The 22,938-nt window shown below is 45.6% G+C and overlaps 1 protein-coding gene across 5 annotated transcripts in view; it reads left to right on the top strand.

Moving 5' to 3' along the window:
- Positions 1–22,938, top strand: part of ACTN1 (actinin alpha 1) — a 91,119-nt gene that overhangs the window by 54,854 nt on the left and 13,327 nt on the right. For 3 of the 5 annotated variants that reach the window (XM_055803140.1, XM_055803137.1, XM_055803132.1), the window contains exons 4-12: positions 1,504–1,590; positions 2,175–2,262; positions 3,162–3,240; positions 9,434–9,515; positions 11,170–11,255; positions 18,133–18,225; positions 19,352–19,582; positions 20,138–20,285; positions 20,858–21,008. In XM_055803140.1, the coding sequence (XP_055659115.1) occupies positions 1,504–1,590; positions 2,175–2,262; positions 3,162–3,240; positions 9,434–9,515; positions 11,170–11,255; positions 18,133–18,225; positions 19,352–19,582; positions 20,138–20,285; positions 20,858–21,008 (1,045 nt within the window). Of the gene's footprint in view, positions 1–1,503; positions 1,591–2,174; positions 2,263–3,161; positions 3,241–9,433; positions 9,516–11,169; positions 11,256–12,610; positions 12,697–18,132; positions 18,226–19,351; positions 19,583–20,137; positions 20,286–20,857; positions 21,009–22,938 lie in introns of all 5 variants that reach the window. The other 2 variants (XM_055803149.1, XM_055803143.1) reach the window with 1 other exon arrangement.

The raw sequence follows: 22,938 nt of genomic DNA, 5'->3' as shown, positions 1-22,938 counted from the left end.
TGCTAAATCATAACTTTTAGGAATCTGGACCATATGGACATGGTTTCTGAAACAATTGTGTTTGGGGTGCGTGCTACTCATCTGCTGGTTTTGAATACACTGAGGTTCACATTTTGAAAATTTTCCATAAGAGGAAAAGCTTTTTCTAATGGCTTAAAAGGAAAATTTGAAATATTGTTACTTTTGTGACAGGGTCCAGACGTGTGGCAGTTGTCTATACTGCAGATTTCTACTTGCCCCAGAACAGTGCTGGGCAGCTTTATGGAAGCAGCGGCACAGAGGTCTACAGTAGTACAAAAATGGTTTCTGGCAGCGTTGTTAGGACTTGAATTATTCTACCTCCAAACAATAGGTTAATTCTAACACTTTTCTTACTGAAAATACTCTTACAACTTGCCAGTTGCTTGTGAAAGATCCTTCTGCCTTGCAGGAACCTGCCACAGAATGAATAGGAGAAGGCAGCTCAGCTAGTTTCACTATCCAAAAAAGTGAAGGCTGTAAATTCTATAATGTGTATATATAGTCTGTGCAGAATTTTTGTAGATGATGAGGATTGGCGCTTGAGACCCAGCTGCTGACTGTTTGGCACTAATCTATACATGGTGGAAACCACTTTCTCTGCCAGCGTCTCCCCCCAGATCCCTGATCCTCCCATCCTAAACAGATAATACTTCACACGTGCAAGCAGTCATTTTCTAAAACCTCTGAGTTGTTGACCCTTGCTGATTTACATTGCGGAGTCCAATGAGCAATGAAGCACAATCTGTTGAACATCTTAGTTTATGTTATAGTCTGCTCGGGCTGGTCAGCATGAGTCTTTACTTCCTTTTCAAGCAGGATGCATGTACTTCAAGGAATGCTCTGTTGTGTCTTTTGGCAATCTATTTGACTGAAAGAGGCCCTATACAGGCAGTCTGGTGTATTTAGGCTTGTTTGAAACAGCAAGCATTTAGGCTTGTTTGAAATTAAAATGTTGATGTTTCTTGGTGGTATCTTGTTCGCAGGACAAAACCAGCTGTCAGAGCTCATCTGCACTGGGAAGTCTCACTGGTTCTTCTGAATAATTATGCTGGGGCAGTTATATAGGTGACTTGGAGTAGACATCAGAATAAGAGAGGAAGGCTTTTCTTTTTCCCAGTTTGGCTGATATGGCTTTTAAGTGATCAGAATTTAACCTGAACAAGGTGTTTTTAAGCCCCTGGAGGGAATTACACTGATCTGAATTGAGCCTTATTCCCGGTCTTTTGGATCATTGGTGTCTGTTTCATGCTCAGTGTTATACTCTGAGAGAATCCGTCTGTTTACTGGGTAGTACTGGGGAAGACTGCTGTACCAGCAGAGTATCTGGGGAGGAGGGAAGAACAGTTTTAAGCTGGAATTCCAGTTCTCCCATCTGCAAAAGCGATTGCTCCCCAGTGCTCCTCTTTTACTAGGATTTGCACTTGCAACTCGATGCCTTCTATTTCTTCTCTTTCTGCCTTTTTTTTTTTTTTTTCTCCATAGAAATCGTGGATGGCAATGTTAAAATGACTCTTGGAATGATCTGGACCATCATCCTTCGTTTTGCCATTCAGGATATTTCAGTTGAAGGTAAATATTAGTTCTTTCTAGCCAGTGTTCAATAATGAGCAACTGGGGTAACTAAATGGCTTTTGCCATTTAAAAGGCCCGGAATGTGCTTTTAGGTGAGTCACTGGAAGATTCTAGGGAGCTACCCTTCCCAAGCTGCCCTGTCATCTCACTGACATTTCTGGCCAGGTTCAGCTATACCAAGAAGAGTTTTTTACATCCTGTTGTAAGAGATTTTTAAGAGCAGCTCAAAAGGATGTTTAAGCCTGAAAGCCAACATTGATGTTGGAATTTATTGCATTTCTTGCAGGCTGATTCAGGGCCTAACACTGCAAATGAACCTGTCTATTACAAGTCCTACAAAGCTCTCCTCTCTAATCCTGAAAAGCTACCTCCTTATTACAGAACCTCATTAAGAAAATAATAGTGGCAAAACTATGCCAGCAGACTCTTCCAAACAAGGAATTTTCTGACAAGTAAAGTTAAATAAAGCACAATTCAGTCCGATCTCTACCAAAGTTGGTCATGTTTTTCTAGCATATGCTCCAGAGACTCCTGCTTTCTAAGAAAATGAGTTAATTGGTGTGTTTTCTTTCTTTCTCTAGAGACATCTGCTAAAGAAGGACTTTTGTTATGGTGTCAGAGGAAGACGGCCCCCTACAAAAATGTAAACATCCAGAACTTCCATATCAGGTGAGTTACAGGCAAGAACTTAGCTTTACAATCTGTTATTTTCATATGCTTCTTGGTGTGTTCAACAGTGTTCCTGACAGACCTCCCAAGGCAATGCAGGTGCACATTACACAGTAACACTGTAGTCCAGAAAGTCATGTAGGAAATTAAAGGCAGAAGTTACAAGAAGATCCAAGTACCTACATCCCAATTCCTCATTCCAATTACAATTGCTGCTTTCATAAAGTTCTTTAGAGCATTAAGTCCTCAGCATATGTGCCATGGGCTAAGCAAGACAGCTTTTGCTCTGTGAAAACTCAGAACACTTTAGGAGCCATACTTCATAGTATAAAGTATAAAGGTATGAGAGGTTTTCTTGCTTTTATCTTAGTATTTCCAAATTGGCAGATGTACCAGTGAAGATTCTGCATAACAGTGCTTTTTCCAGCACATCTTGGAGAGCTGTGTGAACCATATAAATGTAAAGCACTTATTTGAGAGCTTAAGTGCCTTCCACACTAGCCAGTACTATAGCGGAGCTAGCTGTGGCCATCTGCCTTTTCCCTGAGGAATGCACTTGTTCCTTCTTTAGGGCTTGTGTCTAGACCTTTTTTGAGCCCTGAGCTCTGCACCTGTCCTTGCATGCTCCACAGCACATGCACAGTTCTGCTGTGGAGAAAAAAGGAGGTGGCAATGCAAAGGACAAGTCCTAATCACAGTGGATTTTTGTAGAGATTGAAAGGAGTCTTTATCACAGTCTCATGCAGGTACAAGACAGGCCTCCCTCCCAGCACTTACAGAAGCACTAACCATAATTAGTCATCCTGCTGTCTTGGTGGTGTCTCTCGTGCTCATGCCCATCACTGTGTCTCTCCCTGGCTGAACACTGTTCATTGTGCTCTCTTTTGTCTCTCTTGTAGTTGGAAAGATGGCCTTGGTTTCTGCGCTTTAATTCATAGACACCGTCCAGAGCTCATTGACTACGGGAAGCTACGAAAGGTACAACTCAATTTGTTTGTCAGACCAGATGCTTGGCTCCTTAGAAGTAAAGAGGGAGAAGAATTAGCATGATAAACTTAATTGGAGAACTTCAGCACAAGCTGGCAGTTGCAGGATTGAGGGGAAGGAAGGAGGGATGAATCAGTACATTCAGGCTTCTTAGCGAAGCGTGAACTTAATGAGCTTCCTGCTCAACTTTCCTGGCTTTCAGACTGCCTTATATGAGAGACACGTGCCCCAATCCCAGCTGATGAGCAAAAGCTGGCAAATTCAGTAACACCAACTGTGAGACTAGTTCTGTGCTAATGTCACAGATTAGTGAGTCAAATCAGACTTAACATTTCTGCGGAGAGTTGGTTAGAAACTGATTACCTGATGTTCAATTGCAAAAGCTCATTGAGGGGTCTTTGTGCCCTCACTGGACACTTGTCACATGCTTCCAGCTTAGCACTGAGCTATTTGCAGTGCTTGGCTTCTCCTAGCATGTAGGTGTCAGGTGCCAGAAAAGCATTTATGATAACACTCAATTTTACTTTAAAAGTTGCCACTGGTAACATGATATCTAGCTGCTCCAAAGTTTGCTTCCTGTGTGTCTTGGAGACAAGATTGCAAAGTGGATGATGAGAATAAGCGTTCAGTGGTTTGTGCTGCCAGCAGTGTCTTGACCCAGCAGAGCCATGGAAGACCAAACTGGGTTCTCATCCTACTGGCGTTCCTGCAGTCTGTTGAGATCTGGTTTCACTCTATCTGTGCACATGTGGAGTGAAGTGTCACCAAGAGCATAATTCATATGTTGTTACTGGGGCTAATACTCAAAAAGTTTGACCACCTGATCTCACGAGCTGGGTGTTATAAAGTGCATACGTGCTCAATGTTAGCTAGGGAAATAAACATAGAAACCAATCTCTGATAGACCTGGGATCTTGGATCACTGTGCAGATAGGCAGTATGTAAATGAGTTAATCAAATTAGCTGCATCCTTAAGGAAATGAATTGTACAATGCCTGATCTGCTTTCCAGTAACCTTTTAGATCTTTACTGTCTTGCAGAGCAGTCAATTACATTGTCTGATCAGTTTTAGTGTCTGGAGTCAGCATGTGATGAATAACAGTGGAGGGAGACTGTACCTGTTTACATAAACAGCAGCAATAAAAAAAGGAATTATTAGAGCTACATTTTCAGTGCCTGATCTTGGGAAAATAAAAGCAGCTAAGCAATGTGCATCTGACAAACCCAGCCGGGTAAATGCTACAGCACACACTGTTACCAACAAAGCCCTAAGCCAAACGCAAGAGAAACTAGAGTGAGGAAAAGAAGATTATTTGGTCATACTGCCTGCAGGCTTTTTAAGGTGAAAGAGGGGGTGATTGTCCTAGCCAAAGTCAATGCAGATGGGAAGGGATTTGTCCTACTTGGAGTAATGTTAAAGGGAACCACCATCGGGTTTTTTCCACTTGCCCTTGATCTCATCTTTCATCAAGTTCCCTCTGCCCTCCTGCAGTCTTCTGACTCTTTCTGTATCATTTTATTGTTGTTCTGCTTTAATTACTCTAAAGGTGTGAGACTAAATGCACGTTTGAGAGCTCTACCCCACCTGAAATCCTGAGCAAATAGCTGGGAAGAACTTAGCTCACAGCCTAGTATGTATAGTATAGTAGTATGTATAAACACGGCACCTTCCTAAACACAGTATTTGCCTGGACTGTTTCTGTAACTTAGTTTTTGCTTCTTTCTTCTCCCTTTGGCTCAATTCAACTGATTCTTGCCCTTCTTCTCGGAGCCTGCTTCCCCTCTCCCCTTTCCCTCAAAAACAGTCAAGCAAACAAACCAACCCCAACATTTTGAATCATGCCTGGTTCTGCAGGGGACTTACCTTGCAGAAAAGGACATGAGCAAGGCTGCTGAGAAGCAGCCATTACGGTTGATAGTAGGTTAGAGGTCCACCTCCAGGTCTCTTCCAACTCTAGGGAGTGATTAATGGCATCTCATTTGTATGTGCCTTTGGTGATGTTGTGTGTGCTTCTGTCTACAAGCATACACACACACACAAATGCGTAAGATAAGAGAGATGAACATCAGTCAAAGTTGCCAAGAGGTCTGCATTGTACCTCCTGTCTGGGCAGTTTTAGTGTTTTCTGCTCCTTCACAGAGGCTGTGTCTATGCTACAAACCTCGTATTGGCAGTGTATGCTAGCAAAAGCTAGCCAGTGTAGCTGCATGTCGTCTTCTCAAAAGTTAACAACTTCTTTTATTAGCAAAGTTTTGTACTGAGTTTACGCTCCTAGCTATTTTTCCTAGTGTAGCTATGTTAGTGGAGCAAGCACAAGTCTGCCTACTTGCACTGCCTAGCTGAAGTTGCTTGTATAGTCCAGGCCCCAAAATAAAAGGAGCAAGTCCACCCAGGCTGGTGTCAGTGATTTCCTAACACCACAGCTACTTATTTGGTTAGGTGGTTTCTGTTCAGTGCAGGTCTGTCTGCTATTGTTGAGTTCACTGTAGATAAGATCTCAAGATTCAGCTCATGGTCTGGTGTGAAAGATGTGCAGAAGATGGGGTTTCCCTTCTTCCTTTTAACCCCAACTGCACCTCAACTGTGAGCCATATTTAAGATCTTCTTGTCAAGGACAGTGGTTGACTGATGGCTCACCCCCTCAGATGCTTCAATCCACATAGAAATGTGGTCTGTGTACTGCTGTGCTGGATGCATTTATTACAGGTATTCCTGAAAACATGGGTTTTGGATTTCTTTCCTAGCGTCTTCAACTCTGGCAGATATAGTAAGTGCCTGCTCTCCCTTGATTTTTCTTCCCCTTCCATCTCCTTTCCTGATTGCTAGTTAATAGAAGATTTTTTTTTTATGTCACACTGCAATAATTGCCATGGCAACCTTGTGTGCTGCAAGGACTTGGAAATAGCTGGAGGAGGAGAGAAGAATCCCTGTGTGAGTTAGGGCTGTGGTGAAACAGGAGGAGCTGCAGTAGTCTTTAGTCAGCAAAAGCAGAGAACGTGCCAGGTGGGCATCTGTTTAGGGCAAGTTTGCTGTCTGCCACCGTTAAAACAACTTAATTCCTCCATGGTGAAACTATAACTTTCCTCACAGTTGGCCCAGCTAGAGCCTGGCCATTTACTCCTCATCTTCATGTCTCTGCTATTTCTGTGTTCAGATAAGCAGAGTGGGAATCAAGGCACCTCTGCAGAACCTCGTCTGGGTCAGTGCTCTTCTGGGGGGATGTTTCAGCTGTGGAAGGAATCAGGGGACAGGTGACTTGGCATTTGTTTGTTTGTTTGCTTTGCTGCCTTTCAGTCCCTAAAGTGTGCCGGCAGCTGTAGTGCTGCACTGCGAGGCTTGGAGCTGCCAGGCCAGTCTACTACTTCATCCCTTTTCATGGGAGTCAACTGAAACAGGTGATTGGAATAATGATTAGCAGGTGTACCATGGGATGGAACTGAAAGTGATGGAGTTTTGGAGGAATTTCATAGGGCTCAAGACCCTGTTGTAGTCTCGGGTAAGCCCCTAGGGAAATCCTATGTTTTGCACAAAGAAGCATCACCTTTGCAATGAGCAGCTCCACTATCCACGAGGAGTGAAGCTTTTCCCACAGCAAACACTGTCTTGCTGGGTTTAGCTCTCTGCTCATCTCAGAGCTAGCCTTGGACTTTTGCTTTCAGTAGCGCTATCTTTAGCTTCATTCCCCAAGAGACTGTGTGATCACGCGTCTTAAATATGAAGCAGAAGTCTGCTGGCTTCATGTAGGTGAGCCTCCGGTTTCCCACATGTTAAGACTTCCAGCCCTTCCTTTGGGAGTGCCCCAGCCCAGTAAGTTTTCCCATCAGGAAACCTCTCCCAACTTCCAGCTTAAAATTTCTTTTTAACCTTCGGCAACATTGCTCCTAGTGTTGTTACTTGCAAACTGATAGAAAAGCTATGTGCAATGAGTTTGCTTCTCCCTTTCCTCCTGAAGAAGCTGACAGATCTTCAGGCAGCATATTCAGGTGGACCTGCGCTGAGGAAGGGTCTGTGCTAATACTAAACACTCTGTCAGGGTGTTAGCCACGCCGTGGTGGTCACTGTCAGCACAGGCTGAAATTTGGTACCCAGTGGTGACATTTCTACAGAAGTAGAAAATGACACAAGGGCTAGGGGAAAACTGGCAGGGGAGATGCCACTTGGCATGTCTGGATACTGGAGTGAAAGAAAGGCTGTTACTTTTCCTTCGTAAATGGAGCTAAGGACCTGTGAACAGGGTGCATTATATACCAGCTAGCCTCACCTCCTCAAGTAAGGCTTTTGGTTACATTTTGGATTCATAGAGTTTTATCCACAGCAGGCACAGGAGACAAGTAGACTGAAGCTGAAATGGTACAAGCCTCTTAATTCCATAGTATAGGGTGGTTCCATGTGCCTGGAGGACAGTAAAAATCCCCTGCCTGCACCACTGCTAAGCTCTGAAGAGGTGGATGTAGATATATTCAATGTAGTCACCCTTGAAAGTGTATTATATAGGGATAAGGTACTATTTGACACTGAGACGGGGGCCTGTTACCATGTGTGACAGCTGCTGGTTTCATCACAGAGTGCCCGTACAACACTTCTTTGCTTAGCATTGACTTGTCCCAGTGGACTAAATATGGAATGCTGGTCATATTTTGTTTGATGGCCTCCATGTGTGATTTGCTCTGGTAGGTGAAACATTGCTGTCTGCTGGAGACATTCACCCAAAGGAGTATGACGCTTATATGGGATGCCAACATAACACAGGCAGTAATTCCTATGGGAAAGCTGCAGGAAACGGCTTTTCAGAATAGCTACGTTTCCTAGTTTCGTGAAGGTTATAATTCCAGGGCAACATAATGACCAGTGCCATAAAAGAACTTGTCTGCATGCCTATACCTGTTTGCCCAAGCCTGCCTGGCTTCATCTTTGGTGTTGAGTGGGTTCAAAGGAAACTGTCTGTTGATTAGAGTTCAGCTTAATCTTCCAAGTCGATGCAACAGGCAAAGGCATATGATCTCAAATAGAAAAGAAAAAGAACATGGGTGCCACTCTAGAAAGGTAAAATAATTACACTCCTTATTTCCTAGTTTTTAAGGTGGCACAAACGACAACATGAAGAGTGTCACTCCATCCTTCCTCTCTCCCAGAAGGCACTTGGCAAACAAGGTGACTAAACACAAGCACTTTATGCACACCCTTTCCTCCCGGAGAAGCCACTTACCTCAACAGTAGAAAGTGACAGTGCAAATGTCATTTGTCATCCATTAAGTAGACTGATCATTCAGAGTAACTAAGTATCATGGATATACACGTATATAGGAATCAGGCTTGTATGAGGGTCTCCATGCAAGGCTTGTATGAGGTTCTACAGGTTGGTAGGTGTCTTGTTACCGATCATTACGTTTGAATGCTGGAAACGATTTGCAAAGGTCTTTCATTTCCACCGACATCTGCGTTTCATATTCTTTTGTGTGGCTCTTTAAAATCTAGTTACCTTTGTGATATGACTCATGATGATAAGTCACATTTAACTTTGTTTAGGATTTGATTACTGTATATTGATGTCTGTATCTGAAGTGCACCCTGCCACAGCAGAAGGTTTATATATAGAGGATTAGAAATGTACCGAGGAAATAGCAAGTCATGTGCAGTGCCTAGGAGGAAAAGCAATACTCAAGACAAAATGGGTACTTTTATATATATTTATTTTGTAGAGATTTGTTAAAACATTTCTCTTCCTCCCACTCAACTGGTGTTCCACAAACTGTAGACTAGCTAAGGACAGCACCCATTGCAGATGTTGTTACTATTTTAGTATTGCTTAGATGTTCTAACAGATACGCTGCTCTGTAGTTCTTTGAAATGGAAGTTGCAAACCTAATATAAGCGTGAGATATGGCCATTTACTATCAGTATGATGTTCACATTTTACTTTAAACTAGGTTCACGACAAAATGTATTATTCCTTCTTGTTGCAAGTGCATAGATTGTATGTTAATTAGCATATCATGAGTCTCCAGGCTCTGCTTTCAAAAGGAGGATAATTACTTCATCCTGATACATGAGGATTCACGCATAATTTTGCCTGGACAGTACGGTTACCTGAACCAAACCAAGCACGATAGCTCTGTTTTGAGATGAATGCTGTGTACCTTGTTACAAGGTGATGCTGATACTCTGGATCTGTTTGTTTCCCAGGATGATCCTCTCACTAATCTAAACACAGCTTTTGATGTGGCTGAGAAATATCTGGATATTCCCAAGATGCTGGATGCAGAAGGTAAAGTAGAACCCGGTGGCTTTTAACATGCTTTTCTCAAGAAATTTTCCCACTTCTTCTAGGTGGACTTGTATTGTACAAGAATTCAGTAACCTCTGAATGCTCCCTCCGTCACCACATAGTAAATGTATAGGGAAAAAGTTACGATGGAATAATGAATCACGTGTTCTGCTTCCCTCTTCCTCCTGTGCCCCCTCTGCCTTCTGAGTCTGGTGTGGCAATCTTAACCTGGGGTTAACACATTAGGCAGAGATGAGTAACACCTGGCTATGTTCACTGCTGACTGAAGTGTTCCCTTTCAAGGATTGGGCTTAATACTGAGTTAATGTATGGTGTAGGACTGTGTTCCTTTTACTCCAGCATATTTTTCTGGGCTCTTTCTGACATTGCTGGCAATCCCCCTTTTGGGGGCATGATATTAGTATTATAAATTGCTTCTTCATGACTCCTCAAAGTGTTGGGCCTGAAGATCCCTCATTGACTGGGTCTGGAGACCAAGGCAGAGATTATGTTGTTCAGAGGTGCTTTTGCTACTGACTATGACTGCTTCCCTGATGCCACTGGGCCAGCAAGGATTACTTTTCAGAGCCTTGTCAGGACCAGCTTGGCAATAGACTTTGAAGACTGCAACTCTGGAGTAACAACAGCCAGAAATCGTTCACTGGTTGTTGGCTGTTTGCCTGAAGACAGCTGGTTTCAGTGGTAGAAGCTGTATTTCAAGCTTGGTTTGGACAGGAGAAGCAGTTAAAGGCTTTTGTTAAATAAGGGAGTGAGAGGAACAAGGGGGAAAGGGGACAATATCACAGATAACTACAGTGAACCTGTATTTGGATAACTAGGATGTTCATATTCTTAGGCAGTATTTCCCATCCCCAGGTATGAGACTTGCTTTCCCTGCATTCGTCATGCTGAGGTGACAAAAAATCATGATGTTTCTGGAGTAGATTCAAGTGCTTCCTGCCGTTATGTAGGAAATAAAGCCACCTCCAAAATAAGTAGATTTAGCTTCAGATCTCATCAAAGCTAGAACTGATGAAGAGAGGGCCCCTTGCAGGAGCTCCCACTGATCTTTTCTGATCACTCTCCTCCCTCATGGAGTGGAGCTAATGTGCGTTCCTCCACACCTTTAATTCTGATCCCTGGAGGCTTTGAGTTTCCCCTGAAACTAATGAAAGGGTCTTTTGAAATTCAAGCCATCATTGTGTTGAAATAGTGGGGGGAAGGGGTGTGTGGGGTGGGATCGGGCATGGAAAGGAAGGGAGAAAGGATCTTTCCTGAAGAACTGCATGGAGGAATTGCAGTAGAATACGTCTATAAAAGCCATGTCAACCTGCTGCCAGTTTGGACTGAGTCAACCCACCATTCACAGCAACGTTCTCGGGACGAGGAGGTGCTGTGACATGAGACATGCTGACATATGGCTGAATGAGTCTGGTCAGACCCTGGAAGCAATTTTATCATGAGGGAGGGGAACCAGGAAGGTGATCCTGGCTTCTGAGAGAGACACATCTTCTGGGAAATGCTGGGAAGCCCTGTGGAGTTGCTATGACAAGCATGTACCCCAGCAGGCCTCCTGGACGATTCTGGTTCTCCCTTTCCTTTGCTTTTCTCCCATTAGTTGATTATGCTCTTAACGTGAGGTTTTTTTTGACAGACATTGTTGGAACTGCCCGTCCTGACGAGAAAGCCATCATGACCTATGTTTCTAGCTTCTACCACGCCTTCTCAGGAGCCCAGAAGGTATCGCAGGATCCCAAGCTCCCTCCACAGAGCACACCTGGTGCCGTTGCTAATGTCCAAACCTTTTTTTCTTTCTCTCTCTCCTCTCTAGCTACGGGCATCTTTATTATTATGTTCTTGGTAGAGTTGGCTGTTGGTTCAAAGTGGTGCCCCAGACATAATATGTGGGGCAAGGGAGCCAGGAGTCCCATTTCCCTGTAGTCAGTGGTACTTCCAGTGGTACTTTAGTATGCCAGCACCTTGGTGCACACACATATCCAAAGGAGTTGGGAGCTCTGCCTTCTCCACTTGCCTTCCAAACTGCTGCCCTGACAGTCGAGGACCTGCACCCCCTGTTCCTGGGAAATCTGAGCTAGGATGCTTGGTCTCACAAAGGTGGAGACCACCACATAGATGCTCTGCTCATCAGGGCACTACGGCTTGTCCCCACTGGAAAGAATGATGATACCTATTCACTTCTTTTTTTTTTCCTTTTTCAAAGATGGAGAAACAGAGCTGACTTAGTGGTTTTATGAAGAGCTCAATGAATACCCAAAGCTTTATCTTTTACCTCACATATGCCGCAGGTTCCCACACCCTTGTTTCAAGGTCTGAACGTGCTGCTTTCTCCAGTTGTGCCACCAATTCAGACCCAGTTCACCTGGGGCTTACAAAGCACGTCTAACAAGTACGTTCGTGGTGATTTTGCAAACAGAGCGTTGCCTATTATGACCGAGATGCCTAGTTTTGTTCATTTGTTTCTCTTTTCCCTCTTTTCTCACCCACCGTGCTGGAAATCAGGCAGTTGGGTCCTTGCTTGTGTCTGGCTTAGCCATTTTCCTGCTGGTAATTGGAGTCACTTAAGGAAAACATTTTGTGGGTGAAACCTTGTAAACATCTCTCGCCAAAACCAAGCAGCCGCCTGTGCTTCAGTGCTGTAGGAACAGGCAGTGCATGTTGCAGCAGAGCAGATCTGTGTAGGAAGCGCACCGCGTAGGAGGGCTCTGATCTCTAGCTCCTTGGCATACACAAGGGCCTCGAGTGCGGGCATTCAAACCTGCAGACAGCCTGTCTGCATCCTCGGGCCAGGCCTCTGGCCCGTAGCCGTGAAGGTGGCAGAGCCTGGATCCTCAGCTCGGGATCCCCCTGGACTGGGGTGGGTGGGAGGGAGGGGTGCCGCTTTGAGCCACAAGCCAACGCTGCTAGCCACCTTCTGATCCGAACTCCCAGCTCTCCGCATGGAAATCTGTTTGGCCTGTCCTGCAATGCATGATGGGAAGTTTTCTCCCCCTCTCACGCCACCCATGATTGTTTTGTTTTATTCTATGTGCTGCTTCTTACTTTATCCTTTCAACCTCTTTTCCTTCTCTGCACAGATATTATAGGCACGCTAAGGCCGGATGAGAAGGCCATAATGACCTATGTCTCATGTTACTACCACGCCTTCTCAGGGGCGCAGAAGGTGAGACTTTACCGCTAACAATCCCCTCCCCTCCCCTGCCCTGCCCACTGCTCCTCTCCGAGCGAGCCAGACCCACCATCAGCCCCAGGGCACTGGCAGGGAAGCCCAACGCACCCAGCGATGCGCTGGGATGTGCGATCTGTAGGCTTGCCAGAGATGTGATGTCAGCGTCCTTTCCAAAAGACCTGAGCTGCTCCTTCCCTCCATTGTCAGCCCCCAGCAGTGGGGAAGGTGTTTGGTAAAGCTGGCATTGAGCGGTGCATGAACATCTGCTCTGGCGGAGTCAGTACCCTTTCAGTCACCAGTGGGCATCATCCTGGCCAGGCGATGCACCTCCAGAAGCACCACAGTCAGATCAGCCTACTCCAGGAAATCGCAGCCCATCCTCCTTGACCCGCCATCGTGCCTTCCCCGCTCGACCCCACTGGGTCAGCGGTCTCCTCCTAGGCTGAATCATCTGTGAGCTGGTTACGTAGCACTTTTGTGCTCCAGCCACAAAGTCCACTCCTACCAGGCCTTGAGCTTTCCCAAACCCACACGCTTCTCCATTCCTTGCTTCTCCCCGGTCATTCTCCTCTGTTTCCCAAACCTCCTGTGTGTTTTATTTCTCTTCTCCTCTGCTTTGCCCATTTCCATAATTTAAGTCCTTCTTCCTCCATTTCCTCTTTACTCCAGTCTCTTTGCCTGGCAGTGGGACAGTTGTCCTCAGAGGAACTAAATGGTCACAGTTCGCCTTCGGGCAAACGTCCCCCAAAATAGCAATTTCCCTGCAGTACTTTGAATAGAAGAAAAAGGTCTGTCCTTCGCTCCTCCAGTGCCATAGTCTGGCTGGCCTGCAGCCTTTCCACAAGATCACTGCTCATTTCATATTGTAGGCTTTGGAACAATAAAATCCAAAGTTCAAGGGTACATTCTTCTTGTTACAAACAGATGTAAAATCTCCCTGTTTCCACCAGCCTCAACTTCTTGCTCTTGCAAGGCCTTTTCTGTTTGAGACACGGTCCATGTGTTGCCCAGCCTGAGGGCTAACTCCACTCCAAGAAGAGTCCATCTCTTCTGTACAAACCAGTGCTGATGGTTGCAGCGTTGGTGCAGGTACCATGCTGATGCTGGCTTTCAGAGGGCAAACTCAGGCAGTAGGTTAGGGAACAGCTCTTTACTTCAAGCTGTTGTGGTTGTTTTTTTCTCTGCCCTGTTCCGTAAAAATTATATGATGCTGCCTTGTTTCCAAGGAACTGGGAGTATGTCCCGCAGCAGTGCACTAGACTTGCCTGTTTGGTATAATTTGTGTAGTCGTGACTTTTCCAGTAGGATCCTGCTTTGTAAATAGTTTGAAAACCTTAAGACCAGGCTGCAAGCTGTGGCCAGCTGATACTTGCCTAGGAAGGCTGCAGTCTCAGAACTCATGCCATCCCAGTTGTAAGGCCTGCTGTTTGCCAGGTGCCCCAGGGGGACTGCTCCATGCTGTCTGCTTAGCCTGAAGAACTCCAGACTGAGGAAACAGTGAAGCACAATATGAGGAGGGTTGTAGCCTGCTGCAGGAGCAGCTGTGCCTCTTGCCAGTCTCTTCCTTTTCTCTGCACCCATTCCACAATTTGGAAACCTGCTCAGCAGGTCCCGTGCTCTCATCAGCAATTTAGGTGGATGCTAGGTCTCCTGGGATAACTGAAAACAACCTTTTACTGCCTCAGGACCTGAACCAAGTAGCTAGGTCAAGAACTAGAGATGGAGCTGCTTAGTTACTAAAGCTTCGGTCCCATGTAGTTTAACTGGCTTACGGGAAAGATCAAAGATCTAATCGCTTATTAATTTTTTTAGCAGTTCTGATGGGCCAGCAACTCAACTGTGCCCTGGATGGAGGGGTGGAGCTCCTTTTTGGAGCTGCCTTAGCCATACATTAACCAGCTGCTGAGTGACAGATTCAGACCCCTGGGCAAGTGCAAAGTGATTACTGAGTGCCAGCCCCAGCCCAGACTGTAATGTGTTGCCACCTCCTGCACGGTTAGGTGACTTACTGTGGTATCGCTCCATTTTTCATTCAGATTTTTCATTACTGCCACCAGTCCTGAAGGGGAAGTCCCATGAGCTGCTTTCTGCTTCTTTCACTCTCTTGTACTGAGCCTTTGAAGGTACAGGGTCCCCAGCCTGACGTGTGTGTAGATGGCTGCTTTTTCTTTGTGCCATTTTTATATATATATATATATATATTTGTAGGTATACTTGCTTTGGTTCATTTGCTTGTTTTCTAACTGCTTCTGACTTTCACACTAAATGCATGCAACTACTGGTTGGCTTAATATTTTGTAAACTTGATTTCTGGGATGAAAATTTCTAACTAACGTTTTACCATTTTATTAAGAGATTGTGTTTGGCATATGGTGTTCTGGAGCGGTCCTCTGAGACCAGAGGGCAGCAACAGGCAGGCATCTTACCTACGTAACACACTGTGGGAATGCCTTCCTTTAGGATCCTCCTCAGCAAATAGACCTGGATCCATGAGCTAGAGAGACAGCTTACTCCACTTCTATCCTAAGCAGGCCAACCCAGGGCTGAGAGGTATAGAAAAGACAAAAGGCAGAGCAATTACTGTTACTTTGGCTATTCCGATTTCCATTTTGAATCTGCCAAAACAGCACATTTGTATCACACCGCAGCAGTGTGGTATCAGGCAGAATGCCCTGGGCTTGCCCTCCCTACAGTCTCTTGAGTGCAAGTAGTATAATGTGTCAGCACTGTGCTGCACTAAAGCTGATCAGCCCACACGGGTTCTCTGAGAACACAGGTTTGCAGCTTTCAGGCCCCAGGATGGTGCATTTTCTCAGTGTTGCTCCATGCCTTGTGGGCATCCCAGCTTGTTTGGAGCCAATGTGAGCATCCTAAATGTATCATTGCCTTTAGTAGGGTGGGGAAGCCAAAATGGCTTTTTCCACTCCACTAATGAAGGTGTAGGGAGGGGGAGCTGCCTTGGCATCGCATAAACATCTTAGTATGCCATTCTTCTTTTACCTGAAAGTGTTTCACTGAGGTTGCCATCGCCACAGATCAGCTTATTAGCAGTACTGTGGGAGGCATTTTGGAAGGTTACCTGAAAGCACTAGCATCCTTTTGCCATGCCTTTCTCTGAGCAAGCCGGTGTAATGTCTTGCTCATGACATTAATGGTGATAGTGGCCACAGAGCCTTTCCCGCTGCTGCAGCAGCAGCACACTGTTGCATAGAGCAGTCTGGAGTAGGCAAGGACCATTGAGAAGCAAGTACTGGTAGGGGAGAGAAAGCCTCTACACTTCAGCTGTTAGGATAATACAAATAATGTCGTAATTGCTGACATTCAGAGGGCTTTTGTGTTTGGACAGATGTTCAATACTCATATATACACACGCATATTTAAAAACTTGGGCAGCTGGAGAAAATCTATTGTTGGATACATGTAAATATGCCTCTGTGAAATGGGGTCCCTCCTGCACAGCTAGCTGCTGCTGCAGTGAGCTCCTGGGGTGTAAAAAGAAGAAAGTTAAGAGTATGCAGGGCATTCCTTTCCTGAGACGATCAAGGTGAACATTTGGCACCACCAGTTCCCTGCAGTCACTAGGCACATCATGGTAGGACTCTGGCAATGTCTTTTTGACATTGTCTGTATACATCCCATGTCTATAAAGTTTTCTCTGGATATCTGAAAGCACTCCATTAAAGTACAAACTTCAGTTAAAAATAGATCAAAATACAAGCTTTCTTAAATGCAACCATTGTTTGCACTTCTTGCAGACATATTTTTTCCCCGATTGAAATTGCTCTTTCTCCTGTACAGCAGGTCCCTCTGATATATTTTTAAATTAGTTAATATCTGTGTATCGGCTAGCTGGCCCACTTTAGTGAAGGGACAGATGACTGAATATTTGTTTTTACAGCTTCTTACAAATGGATAAGATTGCCAGATCCCTTGGGACCTTTGCAATCCATACATCGTTAATAGCCTATGACTTTATTGCTATTCTTGCTGCCGTCGCATCAGCTGCAAAAATTAGAGGATTCTTCTCAAATGGCCTTGGAGATTGAATAAACAGATAATAAAAGGCCTTTTAAAGATAGAAAAAGGTTGAAACTTGCCAGCAATAAGCTCAGCAAAATTTCTTTTGACATCAGTCCCACAGGTAGTTCTAGGGCAGGACACAGCATTTGCAACTGGTTTGCTGTAGTGTTGGCATGTTTCCTCACCTCTTCATCTCCACTTAGCCTCTGTAAGGAGGATTACTCCATAGTGTTCCTGTGGATAGCTCTAGCACCTGCCCCAGGCACCAGGGCGATAGCTGTACTGTGGTAAGAGGGTGCTGAGCAATCCCCTGACACCCATCAGGGCACATCCTCCAACCCTTGGTGGCCTGGCACGCACCATGATAATGATAAAGGGAGGTGATATCCACAGATACATGCTGTGCAAGGATCAGCCTGCTGTATGGTCTCTGTGCCAAACGCGTGCCTTGCACTCCAGAGCAGACTGCTCCTGAGTTCATAGCTGGGATTTTTCTGATCCTTACTTTGTTCCAAATTCATGTTTTAACATGTTCAGTACCCTGCAGAGAACAAGATTTTGGTTCCACAATGGAAAAAAAACCAAAAAACAAACAAACCAAAAAAACCCCAAACACAAACCCTAAATAGTAACAACATGCTCTTTTTTGGTGAGACTTGTTTTGGGAGAGTAAGCAGAAGGATTACCTAGAAAGGGAAAAAAAATATCCTCTTCTCAGCTGGATCATAAGACCCTGAATACATGGTAGGTGTCATGCGGCAAGATGCTGGAGGAGGTGGCCCTGTAATGAGTGCCAGAAATACAGGAAAGGCTGGAATACAGCTCTGCTGGGCAGAGTTTAAGGTTAAAAGGAGTATCTACCACTTTATCTTCCAAACAAAATTAGGAATTTTCCAAAGTCTGGTGTATGGATTAACTCTGTTTAGGTAGTTTTTTCCTGGGTAAAAGCATGTAGAAAGCCTCATCAGCTTGGCCACTCAGTTACAGGTGTTGCAGCTCTGAATGCTGGCGAGGGGAATGGAGGTGGTGGCAGACACCCCTGTCATTGCAAAAAGGCAGCCAGGGTCCCTCTGGTAGGAAGCAAACAATGGGGCCCTCATAGGAGCAGCTTCAGAAAAGGCATAGAAATGTGGTTGTCTCACAACACATAGGGTGTGATCAGTAGAGCTGAGAATCTCTGAAGGAATGTGTTCAATGTATTCACCTGAGAAGGAAAAAGCAAGTTATTCTAGGTCAGATGGAAAGCAAAGGGATCAGGACAGAAGTTTTGAAGCACAAACAGGTTGCTAGAGCCAAAGGTAGGAGACTTTACCTGCAGGTATGTAGCAGGAAGGTAAGCTGCAAGCCTTGAGTTTTGTTTTGGGTTTTTTTTCACACTTTGCCATCTTCTGTTTTTCTTCTCTCCATCAGGCGGAGACAGCAGCAAATCGTATCTGCAAGGTGCTGGCAGTCAACCAAGAAAATGAACAGCTCATGGAAGACTACGAAAAACTGGCCAGTGATGTAGGTGTTGGTTTCTGGGAGGTGGTAATTGGAAAAGAGTTGCATTTAATGCATAATTAATAACTAATATTGGGGAATGCTGTTGCCCCATGTTCCCCTGGAAAATTGTTTTTTCCCCTTCTAGCTTGAGAAAAATTAAAGATCAAACTTGCTTAAAGGCAAGAGCAATCTACTTTAAAACAGAAAGCTTCCATAGAACAGCTTTGAGTTTTTCAGTTCATTAAGAGCAGCTGCAGAAATGCGAAAATGAAGGAAAAATCAAGCTGGTTTAACTTGCATTCCTCAGGACTATAAAACTTCATAACATCTTTCATGCAAATTGTATGCTGATGTACTGCAAAAGTCAGGAATTGGATCAGAGAGAATGGAAATTAGAGATAATTGAGGAAAGAAATATGCATTTGCTGATAGTTGGAAAGAATCTGTGTAAGATACAAGCTGGAAGCTCATTTGGTTAACTGAGGAGGCTGACAGACTGACAGCTGTGAAACTACAGAAGTGACCAAATGTGGACTGAAGTATGTTTGTGGAAGATAAGTAGGGAGGGGAAGATGGAGAACAGACAGGCAAACATAGTCCAGGAGCCCGGTTTCAGCCTGGTCTGAAAAGCACTGACACTGTAGAGTGCCCACCATTGCATTAGCATTTTGCTGGCTCCCCAGATAGGTTTGGTTTGCTAAGGAGGACTATTCAAAGAGCAACACGGGCTTCAAGGAAGCTACAGTGGGAAAAGTGTAACTGGAGGCAAGAAATTGATTTCTCCTGTCAGACACTTCTGGAGATAATATGACTTACAGCATCCTTTAGTTATTGAACAGTCCAACAAAACTGGAAAGCTTTAGCATAATCTGAGGACCTAGTTTGGTCTTGATTGTGTGGAAGCTATGCCTTGTTGTATTGGCGGTGCTGCAACAAGCAGTACTACTTAGTGTGGTAGGGAATGGGCTGCTCATTAAAAAGCAAATACTTTCAACAAAGTTGGCAAACTTTTCTTTACAAGCCCTGCTGGTGGCAGAATCTTTCTGACAGCAAACATAGAAGTAAGCCGTCCCTAATGAGAGCAGAGCAACACCTGCTGTTCTAACACAATTTCCAGTTCAAGGCTTCTTGTCATTGCTCTTTGCAGCTGCTGGAGTGGATCCGTCGCACCATCCCCTGGCTGGAGAACCGGGCCCCAGAGAACACCATGCAAGCCATGCAGCAGAAACTGGAAGACTTCCGGGACTATCGCCGCCTGCACAAGCCCCCCAAGGTCCAAGAGAAGTGCCAACTTGAGATCAATTTCAACACCCTGCAGACCAAGCTGCGGCTCAGCAACAGGCCAGCCTTCATGCCTTCAGAAGGGAAAATGGTCTCGGTGAGTGGGGGTAACTGCTCGTATATACCCCAACCATGCCTAAAAAATGGGAGTCCTCTTCTGCCCATGGGTGGGCAGAGCATACGCACCTTCAGAGTGAGCTGCTTTATGGTAGGAACCCTACAGAATATAGTTCAACAAGGCCATAATAAGAGATAATCACATGATCACTGATTCCCTGTATCAAAACCAGACTGTGAGGCTCTTCACAAGTTTCAGCCTGGACTTCACAAGTTGCATGCCTTTATGAGGAGATGCCTTGGTGCCTCGTTCTTTCTGATTCAGACATGACCGGGTTTTGTTAAAGTTTCACGTGGGGTGTTGCTTAGAGAGGGACTCTTGTGCAGACAGGTATATCCTGACACTGCTAGTCCTGCTTCTCTTAAGTCTGGCATTTTGTCTTTGTCCTGACTGGTCTGCACAACACTGTGAGATGAAAAGCCCACGGCCACTCCCTGCTACCAGCTGGAGCCATGTAGCTCACTGAGTGTAATGCTGATGAACAAATCTCCCCATCTTCTAACATGCCTTTTCTTCTCATGCTCCGGTCTCTAGGATATAAACAATGCCTGGGGTGGCCTAGAGCAGGCTGAAAAGGGCTATGAGGAGTGGTTGTTGAATGAGATCCGGAGGCTAGAGAGGCTGGATCACCTGGCAGAGAAGTTCCGGCAAAAGGCATCCATTCATGAGTCCTGGACAGATGGTAATGCCAACCTACATGCTTCCTGTTGCCTGATACAGTGCTGTCCGTTATGTAGGGAGGCAGAGGTGGATTGTGCATAGGTCCTTCCATGAGATTTTCCTCTCAATAAGGCTATATTTGTTTCTTGTTTTATTAGAAAATAATGTATGAAAAGCTTGATCTCTGTTCTGCTACATCATGCAGCCACGTCAGCATTTCCTAACTAGCAAAGTGATAACTTTGGATAGAACAGAGCTGCAAAGCAGAGGAAAAGTTACTGTACAGTAAATGCTGCAGTTGGCCTTTACAGGACTGGCATAGCCCAATTTGCACGTACTGAGATGAGTCCAGTATAAACTGTGACAGCACTGGCTTGAGCTGCACTGTGTGCCCTTCTCTGCGGTTAATGGCAAACTCACACTCTGTGGTTTGAAAGCGAGGACTGTGCATCTCTTGGCCAGCACTCGGGGAGGGTGGCTGGAGTGGTGCAGATACCCTCCTGAGGGTCCTCGGGGCTGCTCGGTGGCAGGGAGCTGGCTTTGGGGGCGTCGGGGCCTGTCCTTCATTCTCCTGTCCTTTGGCTCCCTCCCCAGGTAAGGAAGCAATGCTGCAGCAGAAGGATTATGAAACTGCTACCCTCTCGGAGATAAAGGCCCTGCTGAAGAAACACGAGGCCTTTGAGAGCGACCTGGCTGCACACCAGGACCGCGTGGAACAGATTGCTGCTATTGCACAAGAGCTGAAGTACGGCACCCCAGTGCACATCCTATCCTTGGGGCCAGGGAGGCTTAATCAGCTTTGCCCTCTGCCCTCTGGAGAGCCATAAATCCATCCCCCTACAAAAATGTTGGGAAGTCCCAGTGTTTCCAAACAGTATCTAGGATACTGCTCTTCAGTATCTGCATGCACCAGAAGAGCAGGCCAGAAAACAAATGAATCGTGGGTGCTGGTGAGGGGGCGGCAGAATTATGTTCCCAAGCCAAGTTTCCATCCTCTTGAAGCTCGTTACGCTGCTGTGAACCCTTCCCTCGAGAGTCTGACCTGCCACTGGTGCCTGCTAGGTTTCAGAGTTATAACACTGTCATACTTTTCCAGGAGTAGAAGGGAACAGCAGAGGATAGCAGGCTCTCGGTTTGCTCTGTTTTATCAAAAACATCCTCCTTATTCTATCAGGAAAAAAATCTGCTGATGCTTGAGCCCATCGTGGTCACAGTTGCCACCTTTAGGCCCCTTGCCTCAGGAGTACTGCACCATGTGCGCTTTGGTCAGCACTTGCTCCAGGGCATCCTCAGAGCAGCTCGGCTCCCCCCCTGCTGCCCCCCAGCTTGGAAACCTTCACCTCCACACCTTTTGCTGGAGTGAGGAGTGGCAGGTTACCAGGAGAAATGGGTTCTCATCACAGCAGGAGGTTGATTGCTAGGGATAGCAGGCAGGTAAAGAGCTGGCCTCTGCAGGACAGGGAGGGAGATTTTGAAATTCTGCATGATTCTTGGCAAAAAGTCTAAAGAACTTGGCTTTGCCTTTGTTTCCTATTTTAAAAAGATTTATATATCACACTGACCTATCTCAAGTTAGCATCTGGGCCGAGATCAGTACTCTTGGGCTGAAGGACTGTTTTTCTCTGAAAAATCAGGATTATTGGATCAAGATCATTATCTCCTTTAACAACACAGATTTACAGAATTGCTCCCTTGTCCACCGGAGGATTGACCTTGGAACAGGAGGAGGGTTCAAGGCAATCCTCCATGTCAGTAAGATTAAAACCAAGGCTGGCTAGTCAGCAAGCATTAGCTGACCTGCCACTTCCAAAGCAGCTGCAGCTGTAAGAGCGACAGGGAAGGCTGGACCCTAAGCTGCGGGACAGATGATTTCTTCCAAAGTGTAGGAACAGTGGACTCTGCTGTCCTTCCAAAAGTCATCTTCCATCTCGGTAAAGAGGCTGTGCCCTGAAAAACCATGGCTGAGCCCTTTTCTCCCCCAGAGATACACTGCCAGGGAGATGGAGAGGGTCTGGAGGAAGCAACTGCAGCTGCCTGTGCCAGGTGTGTTTGGGGGCACGGCACGTTCCTCTCCCCAGCAGTAGTGGTCCAGCAGGGGTGCATTAAGAGACAAGCTTTCAGAAACAGTTCTTTCATCTGCAGTGCTGGCTCTGCAGCAAAGTAGATCAAGGAACTGATCTGGATTAAAAACCCAGCAAAGAAGTTATTTTTAGCCTAAATCAGTTTCCTGACTAGTTTACCACAAGACTCCACCAACAGTTGTGCCCACGCACCTCAGGAGGGCAATACAATGGTGGGAAGAAACAAGGCTGGAGGAGGCGATAAGAAACGTTTGAACCTGCATTCCTGCTCAAAAAAATGCTCATCGGATGGCCCAGGGTCAGTCACTGACCCAGTAAGTCACTCTTCTTTCTCTTCTGAGGCTGATGATTCCCAGTTCAGCTAGTCTCCCTCTGCCTGCAGGTTTCTTCCTCTTTGACCATGTGCAGAACCAAGAGCACAAAGCTGTACAAGTCCACAAGCTTCAGGTTACCCCTGTGCTCTCCTTTCCCCAGACATATTCTTACCAGCCTGTCTTCCATGAGTGTCAGCCTATAGGCAGCAAAGCACCCCGTCAGGCATGTAGGAGAGAAACCTACACTGTAATTCTGGGATTGTCCTAAAGAAATTAATGG

Source organism: Falco peregrinus, chromosome 1, assembly GCF_023634155.1.
Source record: "Falco peregrinus isolate bFalPer1 chromosome 1, bFalPer1.pri, whole genome shotgun sequence".
NCBI classification, from domain to species: Eukaryota; Metazoa; Chordata; class Aves; order Falconiformes; family Falconidae; genus Falco; species Falco peregrinus.
Note: the sequence above shows the minus strand (reverse complement) of the source record. Positions and strands in the feature narration are given on the sequence as shown.